Source organism: Bos mutus, chromosome 23 (genome assembly GCF_027580195.1).
Source record: "Bos mutus isolate GX-2022 chromosome 23, NWIPB_WYAK_1.1, whole genome shotgun sequence".
Taxonomy (NCBI): Eukaryota; Metazoa; Chordata; class Mammalia; order Artiodactyla; family Bovidae; genus Bos; species Bos mutus.
In genome coordinates this window covers 21,040,293-21,059,776 of record NC_091639.1, presented here as the reverse complement: position 1 = coordinate 21,059,776, position 19,484 = coordinate 21,040,293, and the positions used below count along the sequence as shown (strand labels likewise).

The 19,484-nt window shown below is 42.3% G+C and overlaps 1 protein-coding gene across 4 annotated transcripts; it reads right to left on the bottom strand.

The window, feature by feature from the left end:
• Positions 1–980: 980 nt before the first annotated feature.
• PGBD1 (piggyBac transposable element derived 1) lies at positions 981–18,834 on the bottom strand. Of its 4 annotated transcripts, none has more exons than XM_070361075.1 (7): positions 18,697–18,834; positions 16,523–16,932; positions 15,211–15,367; positions 12,502–12,614; positions 10,854–10,953; positions 10,136–10,232; positions 981–2,791 (listed from the first exon to the last, which is right to left on the bottom strand). In XM_070361075.1, the coding sequence occupies exons 2-7, from the start codon at positions 16,916–16,918 to the stop codon at positions 1,234–1,236; spliced, it is 2,421 nt and encodes an 806-aa protein (XP_070217176.1). In that variant the 5' UTR covers positions 16,919–16,932; positions 18,697–18,834; the 3' UTR covers positions 981–1,233. The 4 variants fall into 4 exon arrangements, with proteins under 4 accessions (XP_070217176.1, XP_070217177.1, XP_070217174.1 ...); XM_070361073.1 differs by having other exon boundaries at positions 982–2,791; positions 16,523–16,970; XM_070361074.1 differs by lacking the exon at positions 18,697–18,834 and adding an exon at positions 17,240–17,372 and having other exon boundaries at positions 982–2,791; positions 16,523–16,970.
• Between the last annotated feature and the right edge of the window lie 650 nt (positions 18,835–19,484).

Genomic DNA, 19,484 nt, shown 5'->3' with positions numbered 1-19,484 from the left:
CAGCAAAGACCCATTTGTGGGCTTTTTGATGAAAGCCATTCTGACTGGTGTGAGGTGATACCTCATTGTAGCTTTAACTTGCATCTCTGTAATAATTAGCAACGTTGAGCATCTTTTCACACGTGCCTTTTGGACTTTTGTATGTCTTTTTTGGAGAAATGTCTATTTAGGTCTTCTGCCCATTTAGCAATTGAGTTATTTTTCTGTTACTGAGTTGTATGAGCTATTTGTATAGTTTGGAAGTTAAGCCAAATCTGTGGCTTGTCAGTCACATCATTTGCAAATATTTTCTCCTAGTCTATGGGTTGTCTTTTCATTTTGTTTATTGTTTGCTGTGCAAAAGTTTGTAAAGTTTGATTAGGCCCCATCTGTTTATTTTTGCTTTCATTTCTATTGGCTTGGGGGACTGACCTAAGGAAAAAGTGCTATGATTTATGTCAGAGAATAAATTGTCTAGGTTCTCTTCTAGTTTTATGATGTCATGTCTTATGTCTTTAAGCCACTTTGAGTTTATTTTTGGATGTGGTGTGAGGTGTGTTCTAACCTTATTGATGTACGTATGACTGTCCAACTTTCCCAGTACCACCTGAAGACTGTTTTCTACTTTGTATATTCTTGCCTCTTGTCGAAGTTTGATCATAGGTGTAGGTTTATTTCTGGGCTCTTTATTCTGTTCCATTGATCCATGTGTCTGTTTTTTGTGCCAGTATTACATTGTTTTGGTTACTGTAGCTTTGTAGTATTGTCAGAAGTCTGGGAGGGTTATGCCTCTAGCTTTGTTCTTTTTCCTCAGGACTGCTTTGGCAATTCTGGGTCTTTAGTGGTTCCATATAAATTTTGGAATTATTTGTTCTAGTTCTGTGAAAATTTTTAATGAGTGATTTGATAGGGATTATATTAAATTCTGCCTGCATTTATAAATGGCATTCCCCAGAAAAAACCACCAAGAAAAAAAAAGGCAGGATTTCATTCTTTAAATGGATAATCAATTCAATGCAACTAATAAAGGGTTTCCCATATGTTTATATCAAAATTAGACATACACAAGGTACCAATGGATTTCAACATTTTTACAGATCATTTGTTCTAAGTTTTTGAAACTCTACATTTTTAACAGAAATATTAGTTATTTAATTGTATACATACATCATGTTTGCTTTGGGTACAATCTGCTGTATAGCTGTGACTTTTCTGTGTTTTATTAATGTCTTCATTGTGTCTGTTTCACCTGCCTTAATCTGACATATTCGCATTATGCTCCAAGTAGAAATGTGCAACGTATCTCCGAAAATCCCCGAGGTCTAGAGAGGCGCCTGGGTTACAGGCTCTGTGTAGCTGCCATGCGTTGCTCATGGCTATGTCAATCATATAGCTCACCAGAACTGAGTACCATTTCTTGCTTCTTATTCTTACCCTGTATTTGGAAGTGATCTGCTCCATTTTAGCTACACCTTCCCTGCATTCATCATACAGTTTTACTATGGATGGTTGACTTATCTGAGGGATCTCCTTGTCACTGGCAAAACAGTGTATCTCATCGACTGGCTCTATGCCAACAGCATTGGAACACAGACTGATAATACCATCACCATGCCAACGACACAAAATTATCTCATCATTTTCTTCTACTCGGAAATCACAGTACCCCTTCTTCATTGTTTTCATATGTTCTGCACTCATAAGGGGGCATTTTTCAGTCCTGCTCTCACGAATTGTCCCTGTGGCCCTCACCCCTTTCTTCTTCAAGGCTGACACCAATGTGACACTTGTAAAGAAGCCATCGAAGCACAGGTGATATGGATACTGACCCCTTGCTAAAAGAACATCAGCAAAATTCATCACGAGGTTTCCACCGAAACCAAGATCAGGATCCTTACCTGCCATCAGAGTTGCTTCTTCTTGATGAGGCTCAAACCAAACCAGATAACCCTCTGTGGTAGCACCACACCAGATTTTATAGCCAATTCTAATAGATTTACCATTCAGAAATTGGTCACTATCAAAGCACTCACACATTGTCTTATCAAAACAGTAGTATTCTTTGAGGGGAGCATATAGGAGAAAATTTTTATTCATTTGCTTTATGAGAGGCCTCAATTTTGTGAACTTATCATTCTGATCTAGATGGCTATTATCTGCAAAATGCAGGTATGAGAAAATCAATTCAAATCTATCCCTTCTGATTGCATCTCTAACCAGGTTCTGGTCAGCATCAGACGTTTCCCAGTACATTCCCCTTCTGGGACGCCGCACGAGTCCACTCAAAAGCAGGACACCAAACACACACCTCACTTCCTGAACTGTGACTTCCAAGTTGACATTTTTCTGAGAAGCATAATTATTGGTTTCACTGACAATCAGGTTGAATGTTTCATCATCAAAAAATAACTCAAAGAACTCTACTGGGTTCAACTTTTCACTCTTGAGATTCAAAAGTCCAGAATCCAGTGCTGACCAGCATGGAAAGCTGGGTTTAATATCTCTTTTGGTCCAGTGCTTCTCTGGGACACCTGGCCCTTTTGGCCGTTTTGGAGCAGGCTGGGTCTCAGGCCCGTTATCCTCCTCCACATCTGAATCACCAGAAAATGCAAGCCCTTGGAGCAGTTCACTCACTCGAGCTTTGTCTTTCTTCCTCCCTTTCCGGGTGATGTCTCCTGCAGCATATTCCAGGGAGGAGATGTGCATCCGAGCCCACAAGTCCCCCGGATGACGGTCCTTGAGAGTGTTCAAATGCACAAGTGTCCTTTCAGCAGGAACAGGGGTATCACAAGGGGTCTGGGGTACACAGTCTCTGAGAAAGAAAAAAACATAGGCTGTAAAAATTCTCAGTCTTATTTACTGATACAGGATAAATCCACTGACACCTAAAGATTCTTCTGTGGGGAATACTTCTCACTCGTGTTTCTGTGGGGAGGGCTCTGGCCAGACTGAGCATTTCTGGCCTCCCTTCTTCCAACTCACTCCTCATGACTTAACTGTTGAATCTGGGAGAAGGAACTGGGCTGTCCTCTTTCTGAGCAGGCTGCAGACATTCCATGTTCCTTCCCCCAGCCAAGATGGATCAGGAAGGCCTATGCGGAAAGGATGCAGCCACTATGCATCCATTTAGCTCTGCCTCTGAGCGGCTTTATTGGTCTAGCTTCTCTCAGTCATAAAGCTGAGGTTTCTAGACTATCTGTTTTACTCCTATGTCTCTATCAATTGGTTCTGAATTTAGACAAAGAAATGGGTGATTATTTACTGAGCCCCCTCATCTCTAACAGACTTTCTGAACAAAGAAGGATTTAGCCTCCTCTAGTTCTGCATTCATCTGGTGGATACACTGTTTTGGGGAGAAACAAAAGAGAAACTCAGACTGATTGCCCTTGAACTGATTTTTATGGGTTTCTCAAAGAAGTGTGCTAAAGTTACTAAGATGAAAACTATTACTTCATACAAGCTTCTTAAATTCTAGAAATCTGCGTTTTATTTACTAATGTCCTGTTGGTAAATGGTCTAATTTAAGAAGACATAAGGGAGAAAAAAGCAGTGAAAAAAGTATGGTGTAATATAATTTACAGTACATATGTTTATCTGCTTAGAGCATTTATGCTCAGTCGTGTCTGACTCTCAGTGACCCCACCGACTTCTCTGTCCATTGGATTCTCCAGGCAAGAATACTGGGAGTGGGTTGCCATGCCCTACTCTAGGGGATCTTCCTGACTCAGGGATCAAACCCAAGTCTTCTGGGTCTCCTGCATTGCAGGCAGATTCTTTACCCACTGAGCCATCTAGGAAGCCCAATATAATTTACAGTATATATATTTATCTGCTTAGAGCATTTATCATCCTGAATGTCATTAATATGTGTGTATGATCCATTCAACACATCCATCTTAAGAGTTCCCTGACATCCTCAACTTCAGGGATCTTCCTTGAATCCTGTCACTTCACTACACTGAACTTTCCATTGCTGAAAACTCCAAAAGCTCACTCTCTGGTCCCAATTTCTTTTCACTCTAGGCCCCTCATAAAGTTGTCCCATGGTACTGGTTCTTCCCTCTCACTCTGGCTCCTCCATTCCCTCCTCATTTTACCTCTCTTGCTCTTCCATCTAGACTTCATGATCCACTGCCTTAGTCCCTCTCTTGCCAGGATCATCAGTCACCCTGCCCCAGTGTCTGTAGTCTGGACTGGCAAAATTCAGCACCCGATCAACCCCCTCCTCAGTCTTCTCTATTCCTCACCCAGGAGTGAGCAGTGCCACAGAATCACACAATGAGGTAGACTGATAACAGCTAATAATGATGGTCTCTGAAGTTCAGCTAGTTACTCAATACTGCCCAGAAATCCTTCTCATGTCCTCTTGTCCCTTTATTCCCAGTTCCCCACAATGGGTGTTTCATCACTCTTCTCAGATCTTCTTTGTACTCAGTTCTTGGTATCTCCAAACATGATCTCTTTTCCTACTCCAAAGAGGACCCAGAATTTTTCAGGCAGAAAGTTGCTCTTCAAAATGATCTGTGACTCTTCTCTCCCAGTTCTTCTAGCCTCTCTAGGCATTTGCATTTTCTTTCTCTCTCTGATCTGCCTCCTCTTTATTTGGTAAATGCCGGCTTACTCGTCAGGTTTTGTTTCAAATGTTACCTCTTCTGGGATACCCTCTCCAGTATCCAGATCTCAGTTGGGTTCTCTGCCGCAAGATCTATCATAGCTACAGGGCACGAAGTCATACCGCATTGTGTTCTGTGTTCACTTATCTGCTGTACCCTCACATGACTTACTGAAGGTAGGGTCTCTGTATTATATATGATTCTGAATATGAGTGATAATATGCTTACTGAATGAGTGAGGATGTTGGGGGTCACTCAATCTCTGATATCATGATGGAGCCTCAAACCTAGAACAGCCTACCCCTTCAGACTTCTTGTCACATCAAACAGTAAGATACTTTGATTCTCAGAGGCACTGTGAGTCATGGTTTCAGTTATCTGATGTAAATGTACCTGACAGACACATGAGCAGATTTGTATTATCTAATTATAGTCCTGAGCTAAGTCACAGTGTTACTTCTCGTTTAGTACAGCCTGGCTCAGACTTCACAAGCTTTATGAAAGATTTCACTTCTCAAGCTTTAAGACGTTTCTCTTTTAACTGAGATTGTGGTCCCTGTTTGCCTAAGATGAACAAATGTCAAGAAGAATTCTCATCCCCTGCCCTGCTCTTCAATATAATTATCCCAAGCTGTTTCCTTTTTCTTCTTTACTCAAGTCTCCAAGGAGTTGGTGGTCTCACCAGAAGCCCACCTTCTGCTCATGATCTGGTCTCTCTGCTTCAGGAGCACCTATGCTACACACTCATTCATTCCACAACCAGCACTCGTGTGTGTACTCTTTTTTTTTTTTTTTGATATTGGAGCACGGTTGAGTTACAACGTTATTAGTTTCTTTTGTACAGTAAAGTGAATCAGTTATACACATATCCACTGTTTTTTTTTTAAAGATTCCCTTCCCATTTAGGTCACTACAGAGCACTGACTACAGAGTTCCTTGTGCTATACAGTAGGTTCTCATTAGCTACCTATTTTACATACAGTAGCATATACATGTCAATCCCAATCTCCCAATTCATCCCACCCCTCACTTTCCCCATTCCTAACCATAAGTTTGTTTTCTACATCTGTGACTCTCTTTCTGCTTTGCAGATAAGTTCATCCATTTTTCCTGATTCTACATATAAGTGATATTATACAATATTTGTCTTTCTGGCTTACTTCACTGTGTATGACAGTCTCTAGGTCTCTGCAAATGGCATTATTTCATCCCTTTTTATGGCTAACATTGTATATATGTATGACATCTTTATACATTCCTGTTGATGGACATTTGGGTGTCTTCCATAACCTGGCTGTTGTAAATAGTGCTGCAGTGATCACTGGGGTGCATGTATCTTTTTGAATTACGGGTTTCTCAGGTATATGCCTGGGAATGGAATTGCAGGGTCATATGGCAACTCTAGTTTTTTGAGGAACCTCCATACTGTTCTCCATAGTGGCTGTACCACTTACATCCCCACTAACAGTGTAGGAGGGCTCCCTTTTCTCCACATCCTCTCCAGTATTTGTTGTTTGTAGGTTTTTGGATGATGGCCATTCTGACTAGTGTAGGTTGATGCCTCACTGTAGTTTTGATTTGCATTTCTCTAATACTTAGTGATGTTGAGCATCTTTTCATCTGTTTTTGGCCACCTGTGTGTCTTCTGTGGAGGAATATCTATTTAGATCTTCTGCCCATTTTTTCATTGTTTTGTTTTTTTAAAAAACTTTTAATTTTATATTGGGGAATAGCCAATTAACAATGTTGTGACAGTTCCAGGTGGACAGCAAAGGGACTCAGCCATACATATATGTGTATCCATTCTCCCCCAAACTCCCCTCCTATCCAGGCTGCCACATACCATTGAGCAGAGTTCCATGTGCTATATAGTAGGTCCTTGTTGGTTACGTTTTAAATATAGCAGTGTGTACATGTCCATTCCAAACTCCCTAACTATCAATTGAGTTTTTTTTAAATATTGAATTGCATGAGCTGTTTGCATATTTTGGAGATTAATCCCTTCTCAGTTGCTTTGTTTGCAAATATTTTCTCCCTTCCTGAGGGCTGTCTAACTGTAGGTTTGCTGTATAATAGCCTTTTATTATGTTGAGGTACATTCCCTCTAAAACTACTAGAGTTTTAATCATAAATGGGTGTTGAATTTTGTCTAAAGTTTTTTTTTGCATCTATAGACATGATCATATGGTTTTTATTCTTCAATTTGTTAATGTGGTGTATCATATTGATTGGTTTGCATACATTGAAGAATCCATGTTGCATCCCTGGGATAAATCCAGCTTGATCAGGGTATATGATCCTTTTAATATGTTGTTGGATTCAGTTTGCTAGTATTTTATTGAGGATTTTTGCACCTATGTTCATGTGATATTGGTCTGTAATTTTTGTGTGTGTGTGTGTGATATCTTCGGTTTGGGTATCAGAGTGATGATAGCCTTGTAGAAGGAGCTTGGGAGTGTTCCTCTGCAATTTTCTGGAAGAGTTTCAGAAGGGTAGGTGTTAACTCTTTTCTAAATGTTTGACAGAATTCACCTGTGAGGCCATCTGGTTCAGGACATTTGTTTGTAGGGATTTTTTTCCCACTTTGGGGCCGTTTTATCTTTTTATAAGATAATTTTTTATTTGTTTTATCTTTGGCTGTACTGAGTCTTCATTGCTGCATAGGCTTTTTTCTAGTTGCCGTGAGCAGGGGTTACTCTTCGTTGTGGTGCACAGGCTCCTCACTGTGGTGGCTTCTCTCGTTGCTGAGCACCGGCTCTAGGACACACGGGCTTCAGTAGTTGTGGCGTGTGGGCTCTGCAGTTGTGGCTCCTGGGCTCTAGAGCACAGGTTTAGTTGCTCCACGGCATGTAGGATCTTCCTGGACCAAGGATCCAACTCATGTCTCCTACATTGTCAGGTGGATTCTTTACCCATGAGCTACCAGGGAAGCCCTGTTTGGAGTTTTTTAATCGAACTTTGTTTCAGTACTTGTGACTGGCCTGTTAATGTTTTCTACTTCTTCCTGGTTCAGTCTTAGAAGACCGTACCTAAGAATCTGTCCATTTCTTCCAGGTTGTCCATTTTATTGGCATACAGTTGCACAGTAGTCTCTTATGATCCTTTGTATTTCTGTGGTGTCAGTTGAAACTTTTTCATTTCTAATTTTATTGAGTTCTCTCCTTTTTTCCTTGATGAGTCTGGCTAAAGGCTTATCCATTTCACCTTTTCAAAGAACAAGCTTTTAGTTCTTTGCTCTTGTTTTGTCTCTATTTCTGCTCTGATCTTCATGATTTATTTCCTTCTAAGTTTGGGTTTTGTTTGTTCTTCTTTTTTTAGTTGCTTTAAGTGTAAGGTTAGGTTGTTTGAGATTTTTTTTGTTTCTTGAGATAAGACTGTACTGCTATAAACTTCCCTCTTAGAATTGCTTTTGCTGCTTCTCATAGGTTTTGGATCAACATGTTTTCATTGTCATATGTCTCCAAGTATTTTTTTATTTCTTCAGTGACTCATTGGCTATTTAATAACATTGTTTAGCCTCATGTGTTTGTGTTTCTTACAGGTTTTTTTCCTGTAATTTATTTCGAATCTCATAGCATTGTGGTCAGAAAAGATGCTTTTATGATTTCAATTTTCTTAAGCCTCAGTAAACTTGTGGCCCAAGATGTGATCTATCTTGGAGAATGTTCTGTGTGCATTTGAGGAGAAAGTGTATTCTGCTGCTTTTGGATGGAATGCCCTCTGAATACCAATTAAGTCTATTTGGTCTAATCTCTCATTTAAAGTTTGTGCTTCCTTTGTTATTTTCTGTCTGGATGATCTGTCTGTTGTTGTTAATTGGGGGCTTAAAGTTCCCTACTACTATTGTGGTGCTGTTGATGTCCCCTTTCATGGCTGTTAAAGTGCAAGTGTAGTCATCTAGTCGTGTTTGACTCTTTGTGACCCCAGGGACTGTACCCTCTGTCCATGGAATTCTCCAGGTAAGAATACTGGAGTGGGTAGCCATTCCCTTCTCCAGGACCATGGCTGTTCAGAGCATCTCAATATATAAGGCAAATGCTATGTTGGGTGCATATGTGTTGTCTTCTTCTTGTATTGATCCCTCAGTCATGATGTAGTGACCTTCCTTGTCTCTTGTCTATTTTGTCTGATATGAGTATTGCTACTTCAACTTTCTTTTGATTTCTATTTGTATGGATATCTTTTCCCGTCCCCTCACTTTTAGTCTGTATGTGTCCTTATGTCTGAGGTGGGTCTCTTGTAGATAGCATATATACAAGGCCTTGTTTTTGTATCCATTCAGTCAACCTGTGTCTCTTGGTTGAAACATTTAATCCATTTACATTTAAGGTAATTATTGATATATATGTTCCTATTTCCATTTTCTTAATTGTTTTGGGTTTGTTTTTGAAGGTCTTTTTTCTTCCCTTCCTCTCTTCCTCTTTTGTTCTTGTGTTTCCCACCTAGAGAGGTTCATTTAGCATTTGTATAAAGTCGGTTTGGTGCTGCTGAATTTTCACAGCTTTTGCTTGTCTGTAAAACTTTTGATTTCTGTCAAATGTGAATGAGAGCCTTGCTGCGTAGAGTATTCTTGGTTGTAGGTTTTCCCCTTTCATTACTTTAAATATATCTTGCCACTTCCTTCTGGCCTGCAGAGTTTCAGCTAAAAAATCAGCTGATAACCTTATGGGGATTCCCTTGTATGTGCTGCTTTTCCCTTGTTGCTTTAATATCTTTATTTATATTTAATTTTTGTTAGTTTGACACTGTGTGGTCTCAGCTTGTTCCTCCTTGGGTTTACCCTGTATGGGACTCTCCTTTCTGTGCTCCCTGGATTTGGGTGACTATCTCCTTCTCATGTTCAGGAAGCTTTCTGTTATTAGGCCCTTTCTCCTCTGGGGCTGTTCACCTGTGGGTATGCTCTGTTGTGTCCCCTTTTGTCTACTGTGCGAGTCCACAAACTACACTATTGTTGGTGCTGCTCTCAGTCCCACCTTATTAACCCTGGGTATGTGGGCAAATGGCTCTGGTGACTCTCAGGTGGTTTTTCACCAGGTCACTGGTGCAAATCCTACTATTACCTTTAATTTGTCCATTATCAGCTTCACTCCTTTTGATTCTTGCTCAGGACTCCCCTAATGGAGGCTGAAAATACCCTACCTATCTTCCTGTCTTAAGTCCTTTTCCAGATCTGATATTTCTTTAACCATCATGACAACAGCCTCATCTGCAGCCCTCACTCTCCTATCTCAATCCTCTGCCTTCTCTATCTTCTTTTTCTGGCTTCAGTATCTATAGCTCCACAAAAACATAAGGGAGCCAGGGGAACAGTGATCAGGCAAGGAACTGAGAGGATTCTTGAAGGCAACCGTGTGCCAACTGAAGGTTTTGTGTAATTATGATATACCGACAGGTCAGTGTCTTGACGTGGGGCCTCCTCTGATCATAGAAGTGAGTGTTACTTTTTCTGTATTATTCCAGGGAAGCAGACGTTTACCAACTGGTTTCTCTGGTTTCATTCCAATTTTTTACTTTTGTAGGAGCTATTCTACATGGACACTCACCTGTTCACTATTCCTAAGGCCTCAGCACCTCGTTCCATTTCTTCAGAAGTTTCTTGCTTTGCATTAAAAAATCCATCTTTAGTTACAACTTCTTCAGCTAAAATAACACATTGATAATTCAAATGTCATTGCCACCTGAATCTAGAAAATATCTCCAGGGTATGGAATAGGATGTTTCAAATTAAAACCAAAAATCAACAGGTGTCCCAGGAACATACTCATAGCAATCCTAAAAACGTGGTGGATTGTGGGAAGATAGTAAGAAAGGTCAGTTTCCAGGGGAGAAGGCCTAATGGGACAAAGACTATTTAAAGAAAATTACACATAACTTTTAGTGTTCTCAGAGTAAAGAGAACTTCCTCTGATGTGAAGAAGGAATAAGGCAGAGGTGTTTGTGGAATTTCCAGATATTAAGGGATGTGTGAAAATGACAAATTATATGGGACCCTTGCAAAGGGGGAAAAAAGGAGCAAAGGAGGAGACATTGAGGGAATCAGGGAATACAGAGGGATGATCAGAGAACAGCAAGAATCAGTAGGCTGAGTGTCTAGTAATAGAAGGTACTGTGATTGTGAGGGATACAAAATGACAGGCTGAGAGAAGTGTGGAGATCGAGCCCAGAAGGGGAAAGAAGTGTGTGTAGGAAATGTGGGTTCATGATGGCTGAGTCAGGGTTAATGACGGGAAAGGTGGACACCAGTCAGAGGCCTGTCCTCACCCATGAGACTGACGTCTGTAGCCTCCTCCTGAGCCAGACTCGGAACTGGCCATTCCTCTGAGACAAGGAGCGGCGCTGCTTCCTCAGTCTTCACTGATGTCTACAAGGACAACAAATGGCCTCTTAGTCTTCACTGTGGTAAAGATAAAGGGACTGGTTGTGAAGGGTGCTGACTACCCCACTGCACACCAGTAGGACCAACCAGCAGGGCCTGCTCTCTGAAGGTCTAGAGTAGCGTCCTGCCTCTCCTACCTTCTGAGGGTTGTCAGCAGTCCTGTGTCCCCTGGATGCATCACTCTGGTCTCTGCTTCTGTCCTTACATGGCCTTCTCTGTGTGTTTCTGTCATCACATGGCCTTTGTACAAGGACACTGACCACTGAACACAGGGCCCACCCTGATGCAGTATGACCTCATCTTAACTTGATTACATCCACAAAAAGTCTATATCCAAATCAGATCAGTCACAGGCACCTGGGGTTAGGACTTTAATATATCTTTTCCGGACACAATACAGCCCATAACTTCATCTTAGCCCTACTTCAGTTAATATGAATTTCCTCTTTCTCTGGCTGGTCTTTCATTATTTGACTCAACACTACTTTCATTCTACTGACCACCCATATCTCTGCCCTTTCATTGCCCAGACTGTTGATCTTCTTACTCCAACTTAATTCAAACTTGATTATGGTGCAACATTTAATTATTTCTTGGAGTTATTATGTTCAAATGTTTGCATTTTTTAAATTCATACACACACGGCTTATGGGATCTTAGTTCCTCGATGAGGGATCAAACCTGGGCCCAAGGCAGTGAGCGTGCAAAGTCCTAACCCCGAACCACCAGGGAATTTTTTCTTTTCTTAATAAATTATTTTGTTTCTCCATTATGTTACATTTTAGGATAATTACATTGATTTAAATATACATAAGGTAAGTTTTACTTGCTATACATTTCACTTGCTATACACTGGTTTTCAGGAAGGTAAAGTATTAAGACTAGGAGGCCCAGGGTCTGACAGAGCCAATTAGAAATCACAGGTGAAAACAGAGAGGAGAGGACTGCATGAAAACCTGTCTGGAGGAAATGAACGCAGAGGAAAGGGCTTCAATGGGAGAGTTAAACACTTACAAACTAAACAACTCGGAAAATGACTGGACCACTAAAAATAAGGGGAAGAATGAACAAGAGTCCACTCTGTGAAGAAGATACACAGTACTGCCATTACCATCACCAAGTATGAATTGGGCATGTGCAGAACACTGGGAATATAAAGGAATATGAGAAAGAGGTTGGTTCTCAGACTGCGGAGAGAAACCAGAGGTTCCCCAAAAGAGAAAACATCTGTCACTGGGCATCAAATGAGTGGAGGCACTTTCGGAAACCAAGGGCCTCACTCTACCCCTTATACCTGAGATTTGGATGTGCCTTCTGCATATGGTGCGGAATGAGGCAACAGCGTGTATGTGTGAGCTCCCGGATGAGGCGCACATAGTGTGTGGTATTCAGTGACAAGGTGAAGGCAGAGGGATTGTGCCACCTGAAAGGCTCTCAGGGTGACCAGTGTGAGCCAAGAGAAGGGCCACGGATGGGTGGGCGGGGGAAGGAGGGCTACTACTGAGGTTCCCACAGCCTGGGCACCCTGCTCACCTGGGACCTGGCTGAGTTCAACCCCAGTACTGCAGCCTGGTCTCTGGGATTCTCTTCCTGGAGAGGGTCTGGTCTCTGGGGAGCTGGCCTTGTGGACGGAGCAGACAAGAGTCCTGAAGAGAAATAGTAGCTTTTACAAGAGCCCTTTGTGGGGGACCCAGACCCTAAATCTTATGTTTTTTAAACATCCAAGAACTAAGATACAGATCTTAAGCTAGAACATCACGTCTGTTTTCATTGTCAGGAATTCTAGAGCTTTAGCGTCCCCCACCCACAGAATAAGTGGTGTTTATGAACTCATGAGATGCTTTCCAGTGATGCACTTTCACAGACATAAAAGAAAAATCAGAAATCACAGATGAAAAATAAGGAGAGGGAAGAAGAAGTTGGTGATTAAAGAAACATTAACCAGAGAACAAAGAAGAAAGGTAAGAAGTGGAGAACAGAGACAAAGCCAAGGGGCAACAGGAAAGCAGGTAAGAGAAAGATGAAAAGAGAAAGTGAGGATAAAAAAAATTGAGTTGATAATGGGGGAGGCTGGGTATGTGTGGGAGGCAGGGGGAGACGAGAAATCTTTCAATTTTGCTGTGAACCTAAAATGGCTCTAAAAAAGTCATACATGTACACTTGAAACTAATAGCACTGTAAATAAACTATACTTCAGTAAAAAATGTCAGACAGTCATACATAGAAGAGATGCTACCTGCAAACTAGGAGAACTTTTGAGAATCTGCTTCCTTGGAAACCATAATCCAAACAGTGATAATGACTGCACGTCACTGCACTGTTACTTAGAAAGATTCTTTCCCATTCCTTATCTGTATAAGGGGGAGAACACAGTCCACTTTACAGGGGCAATGAAGACTGAGATAACATAAAAGCCCTTTGTAAAGCCCTTTAAGACCCCATGCAAAGTAATGTACCACTGTTTGCCAAGACGGTAACAACAGAGGGAGTCCAGAATTACTAAACGAAGTGCACAGGGGATATTCTAACCCAGAACATAGCATTACTTTTCTTTGCTTCAACAGTGAATCACTGTGGAATCTTCTTGGTGCTGTTCCTTCATACTAGAGAGAATAAAGCTTGCTAGGAAAATAAAATAGCCTAGCCCATGATTCACTATTACCACCTAATCTCCCTGCAATGCATATATGCCAGAAAACCAACAGCTTAAAAAGCACAGTGTGAAGCCGGTCTGCTGTCAGAGAAAGGGCTAGGCTAAGGAGGGGCAGGATGGCAACAGAAAATGGAAGAGGGGCAAAGAGATCAAGAGCAATGGGAAATCTGAGCACAAACGTCAGACCAGACTCTGTGATTGCTCCTTATCATCCTCCTGAGGTGGAAAAGCTTTAGGGTTAAGACTGGGAAGAAGGTAGAAGAATGTTTTCAAACATATTATGCTCACTACACACACCACACTGATCCCATTGCTCTATATTTCTGCCAAAGACAGAACAAGACAAAGTGGGCTTAAGTTGCCATGAGTAAGATGATACCAAGGTCTTTTCTACTTCTCCATCAACATATCTAAAATTTAACAATCTGTCTGACACTAAGAATCACAGCTGAGCATTAAGAGGCTAGTAAAACTCAAGTACTCGGTAGTTTTCATTTTAAACTAGTGTTCCATGACTTGTGGGAATGAAATACCAAATATACACAAATAACAGTCACTGTAAATCATACTTTTTACGGAAAAAAAAAGGCTTCAATGGTACCCAACTTTTTTTCAAGTCTGAACTTCCTGGTTTGAATTTAAACACCCCATAAAATGGCCCCAACTAACCTTCCCCCCCCGCCCTCCGCCTTTCCCCTAATAAACCCTACCCTCCAGCAGGAGGGGAGGGAAGGCAGGTAGCCTGGGGAATTGTTCTTCTGTTCATTTGGTCTCTGGTACCCTGGAGAAATGTGCTTGGGTTATGACTAGTAGGCACACAGGTCCTTGGCTAGAGCCTCCGGAATATTTGGGAGGGCCTATGAAGGTATAAAAAGCCCTTCTGAATGACAGGGAGTGCATCTTGAAGGAGGCCACTGAAGAAAACATTACCATGGGGAAAAAGACAAAGTTATGGAAAGCTACCAAGTAAATATTTAAATTCCAGGTGTGGAATTAGAAATGTAGAGACATATAGTAAAGAGAATCTTAGCCAGAAGGTCAGGTGACAACGCTGCCTCTGCTGACCCTGGGCAAGTCATTTAAACTCTGAGTTTTGGCTTTCCTAACTATTAAGGGTGTTGAAAAGATCTTAGATTTCTAACATTTTACAATTTCAGGTGTTCTTAAAAGCTTGCTTAGGTACAGGGCTGCTGCTGCTGCTGCTAAGTCGCTTCAGTCGTGTCCGACTCTGTGCGACCCCAGAGATGGCAGTCCACCAGGCTCCGCGATCCCTGGGATTCTGGGATTCCCTGGCATCTCCTGGGATGCCATTTCCTTCTCCGATTCATGAAAGAGAAAAGTTAAAGTGAAGTCGCTCAGTCATGTCCGACTCGTCACGACCCCATGGACTGCAGCCTACCAGGCTCCTCCGTCCATGGGATTTTCCAGGCAAGAGTACTGGAGTGGGTTGCCATTGTCTTCTCTGAGGTACAGGGTTAGACAAAAACAAAACTTGAGAACACAGATAAACAAGCTTTCACGTAGAAGGCCACACACCTGTCAGTGGCCTGTTCCCAGTATCTTTACTAACTTCGCCCTCTGGCACTCACCACTCACTTCTTGGGAGGTCTCCTGGAGGGACTCTGGAGGCTCACTCTTCAGGGTGGTTGCCCCCAACAGGAGCTGGGCGCTCTGACACTCTGAAGAGGTTCCTTGATATTCTGTCACCAGGAGGTGCAGGTCCTGTCCTACAGTGTAGACAGAAGCCTGCGGACAAAAGATTCACTTTGAAAAGGCGTCCTGGTGGGAACTGGACTGAACAGCAGTTAGGGACATTCCCCAAAGGAACACCAGACAAGCTTCATTTAGTCCTTAAGTAGCGAGTAAGACAAAGTAGCAAGACACAGACATTCACTCATTTGGCAAATATGGACTGAATGCCTACTAAAGCCAGATTCTGTTCTACATGCTAAGCAAAGAAGAGACACAATACAGGCAAAGAACCCCTACCTGGAAAACAAAACAAAACCCCAGATTGATGCTTAAACCAGTGTGTGGAAATTTAATGAGAAATAGGATATGTATACCATCTCCAAATGTCTCCCACAGATTACTAATTACAAAGGGGAAAATGGTAACTTGATAGTGGAGAAATCTGACATATACCACCTTAACCTCATCAGCAACAGGATGATCCACCACCGTGTGCCTCCTGAAGTGATGCACTGAGGAGACCACAATGTCACTGCTGTGGTATTCCAGCCAAAATGTACTACCTGGGTCTTATCGTGAGAAAATACAAGACAAACCCAAATTGAGGGGCATTCCAAAAAGTAACAGATCTGTACTCTTCAAAAATGTCATTGTCATGACAGAGACTGAACAACTGTTCCAGATCTAAGAAGACTGAAGAGACAGCAACTAAAAAATGTGTGATGATGGAATCGGGGCAAAACTGTCATAAGGAACACTATTGGGCTATCACGGATACATCTGAACAAGGACTACTACTGAGGTGATAGTATCATAAAAATTTTAATTTCCCAAAACATGATAATCTATAATCTAGTTATACAAAAGAATGTCTTTCTTCTTCAGAAACACACTGAAGTGTTTAGAGATAAAAGGTATCTCCAACTAATTCCATTTTCAAATGGTTCAAGAAAAAAAACTGCATAAGCTGTATGGGGGTGTGTGCGTGCACACACAATATGTATGCATACAGAGAGAGGGAGCACTTGCTCACACAAGAAGGGTGCACATTCCTGTAACAAATGTTAACATTTCGTTAACATGTGTGTGAATCATACACACAGTTCTCTGCACTACTCTCCCAAGTTATAAATTATTTCAGAGTTAAAAATTAACAGACAAATGTTCGCCATTACATCTCCCACACCACCACACACATTCTCTTCCCACCTGTTCTCCTGAGTCTCCTGTGTCTCTCTCTAGACTCTCCAGCGCTATCACTGCATCCTCCCCACTCTCCAAAGAACACGCCTGCACCCTGGCCTGGAGCTCCTCGGGTAGGATGGTCAGGAACTGCTCCAGCACCAGCAGCTCCAAGATCCGCTCCTTGCTGTGGGTCTCTGGGCTCAACCACTGATGGCAAAGTTCTCGGAGCTGGGCCAGAGCCTCCCGGGGCCCAGGTACCTCCTGGTAGCAGAAGTGCCGGAAGCGCAGGCGGCAAAGCTCCCGAGTATTGGGGACACTCTCCTGTGAGCTGCATGTCTGTTCCCATGTGGGGTCTTCCTCCTTCACTTTCACAAGGCCGTCTCCATTTTCAGGAGCGGAGTCCTGCAAAACTTCATCCATGGTGATCTTAAAAGCTTCGAAAACAGTTCACTTAGCTTTTCCAAATGTACACCTGAGGCGTAAGTATTGATCAGTAACATGAAAATAACAAGAGCTTCAAAAATCTATGTAACACATTTATCTTTTTGTCCCCACTCTAAGTGATGCTCAAAAACTGGGCCTGCTTGCCTGTTTTATCAATAAAGTATACCTTGACTCCTAAGGGAGTAGAGCCCAAAGGGAGGGGATATAAGAGAAGAAGGGTTAATAAGAATGCCTGAGCAGCTTATACTTTAGATGGAGGGTCATCTATCTCTGTGTCTTTCTCACAGAATACTTTACCTTAGGTGAAGCAGACTTTCAAAAGTCTCCAAGTCTCCATCGCCTAAAATCTGTTGTGATGAGATTTTGTTACATTTCCCATTATGGGGTGGAGTCTTTTTCCTTCCCTTGAATCTGTGCTGGTCTGTGACTTGCTCTGACCAATAAAATATGGCAGATATGACACTGTAAGTGGAAGTGCTGTGTAGTGCCTGGCACACAGCCATGAGACTGCCTTGCTGTGAGAAGGCCCAAGCTAGCCATGCAGAGGTCACGTGGATGAGAACCACAGAGCCCCAGCTGAAGCGGAGCTGAGCCTAGTCCCCAGCCACATGAGTGAGTCCAGTAACACTGCCCAGTCAACCTACAGAATCATAAGAAATAATAAGCTGAAGTTGTCTTACACCACTAAGTTTGGGGCATTCTTTTTAAGGAAACAATAGATAAACAGCAGAAATATTTCAACTTCTGTTTCTCCCTCTCATTTTTCCTTTTGTTATCTTCATCAAAATTCAATATATCTCTGTTCTAAGAACACTATTATCTATCTGGTTCTGACTTGCTTTTCACATTCCAGACTCACATCTTGAAAAGCCACAGGATGCCTCCAGCCTTGGACCTTCCTTCCCTGTCATTTCAACACATCCCCAACTGAAATCAGCCTCCTCAAAGCTGCACTCACTCTGTATTTTTCTATTTCTATTGGCATCACCACCATCCTCCATGTATTCAGGCTCAAAGCCAGCCTACGTATATGTACATATACGTGTACGTATATGTACATATAGTGTACATAATCACCCTGGGTCCAGTCAGTTCTTCCTCCAAAAGGCCTCTTGCACCCACTCCTTCATCTTCCTTTTTACACCATTATGATTGACAGTCACTATTATCACAATATTATCTGTGTGGTATTCCTGCTCCACCACTTCATCATCACTGGATTGGTATTTCTTAAAGCACAATTCGGACCATATCTGACAACCCCCCACCCCCAAATGCTAATTTCAATTGCTCCTGGTTGAACTAAATTCAAATTCCCCAGGATTCGATCTTAGAACTGAGTTTCACTTACGTGTTTGCCACTCGATAAACATTTATCAAGCACATCATTATTTTCCAGGAGCTATCCCCAGAATAAAAGACACAGACCCTACTTGCAAGAAAGCCATCGTCTTCTCAAACACCTCGTGTCACTGCCAGCTAATACTCAAATTTGTTCCACCCACCTTGTACTTTATGGCCACGATTAGTCTTCTTACTGTGAATCCCCAAGGTCCAGCGCAAATGCCACCCCCAAACCTAACGTACAGACAATCTTGTCCTCTGAGCCACTCAGGCGGAGGGCGTTCCCATGGAAAAGTGAGCCCAAGCCTGCCTCACCAACTCGCTTCATTCTCCAACTCACAGGTCACAGCCCTCATCACGACCATCACCCCTTGCTCCTTGAGGACAGGGTCTTATCTTTGCCGGCCTACCTGGTATTCAGCAAATACTGGTGGATGTCCTGCTGAATGCACGGAGATGTACTGGGATGCCAGGACGTCCCGCGGTCCCAGAACGTATCTTACTGCGATCGCATCCCAGCACTTGGAATACAGGGGGCACTCGGTGAATGAGTGTCTTAACTGCTAACAGACCAAAAGTTTAAGGATCAAGCACAACAAAGACGTAGCTGACCCAGTGAAAAATCCCATCGGAGATCAGAGGCGCAGCTCTCCAGTCCAAAGAATCCAGCTACCTCGCCTGGTGGGCGTGCCCCCACTTCCTGCCGTCAGGATTCCGGGCTGCGGCCGAGCCGGCTCTGCGTCTCTCTAGGAACGCGGCCGCACATCTCTCTGGTGCGCCTGGAAGACTCCAGCTGCCACAGCCCAACAGGCTCAGTAGCATAGTCTCCGACAGACCATCCGGATATCCCCAAACTACCCCTCATTTTTGCAATTATTTCGATTAAAAACCAAATAGATGATGAAGACAAAACTGAGTTTCTGTCTTTAGAGTCCTCACAGGCTGCTGGGGAGACAGATGAATAAACATTGCAATAGAGCAAGCAGCACACATTTAAAAATTTAAATATACAGATTCAAATAACGCACAACTAAAACTCAAGTTGCATATAACTGCATATATAACTTAGTTAAGCCTGCTAATAATGTACCAATATATCAAAATATATTAAAAAGTCCCATAGTAAACAAAAACAAAAACACCCTCATGTTGCACAGAGACTGAAATGAAAAGTATCCCAACTCCCCACAGTTAACCA

Coding starts and splice junctions, on each gene's coding strand:
- PGBD1 (XM_070361075.1), bottom strand. CDS start 16,918: ATGGATGAAGTTTTGCAGGACTCCGCTCCTGAAAATGGAGACGGCCTT. Junction 12,615..15,210: donor GACCTCCCAAGAAGTGAGTG/GTGAGTGCCAGA, acceptor ATTTCTCTTCAG/GACTCTTGTCTGCTCCGTCC. Junction 2,792..10,135: donor GCCTTAGGAATAGTGAACAG/GTGAGTGTCCAT, acceptor TTTCTTTCTCAG/AGACTGTGTACCCCAGACCC.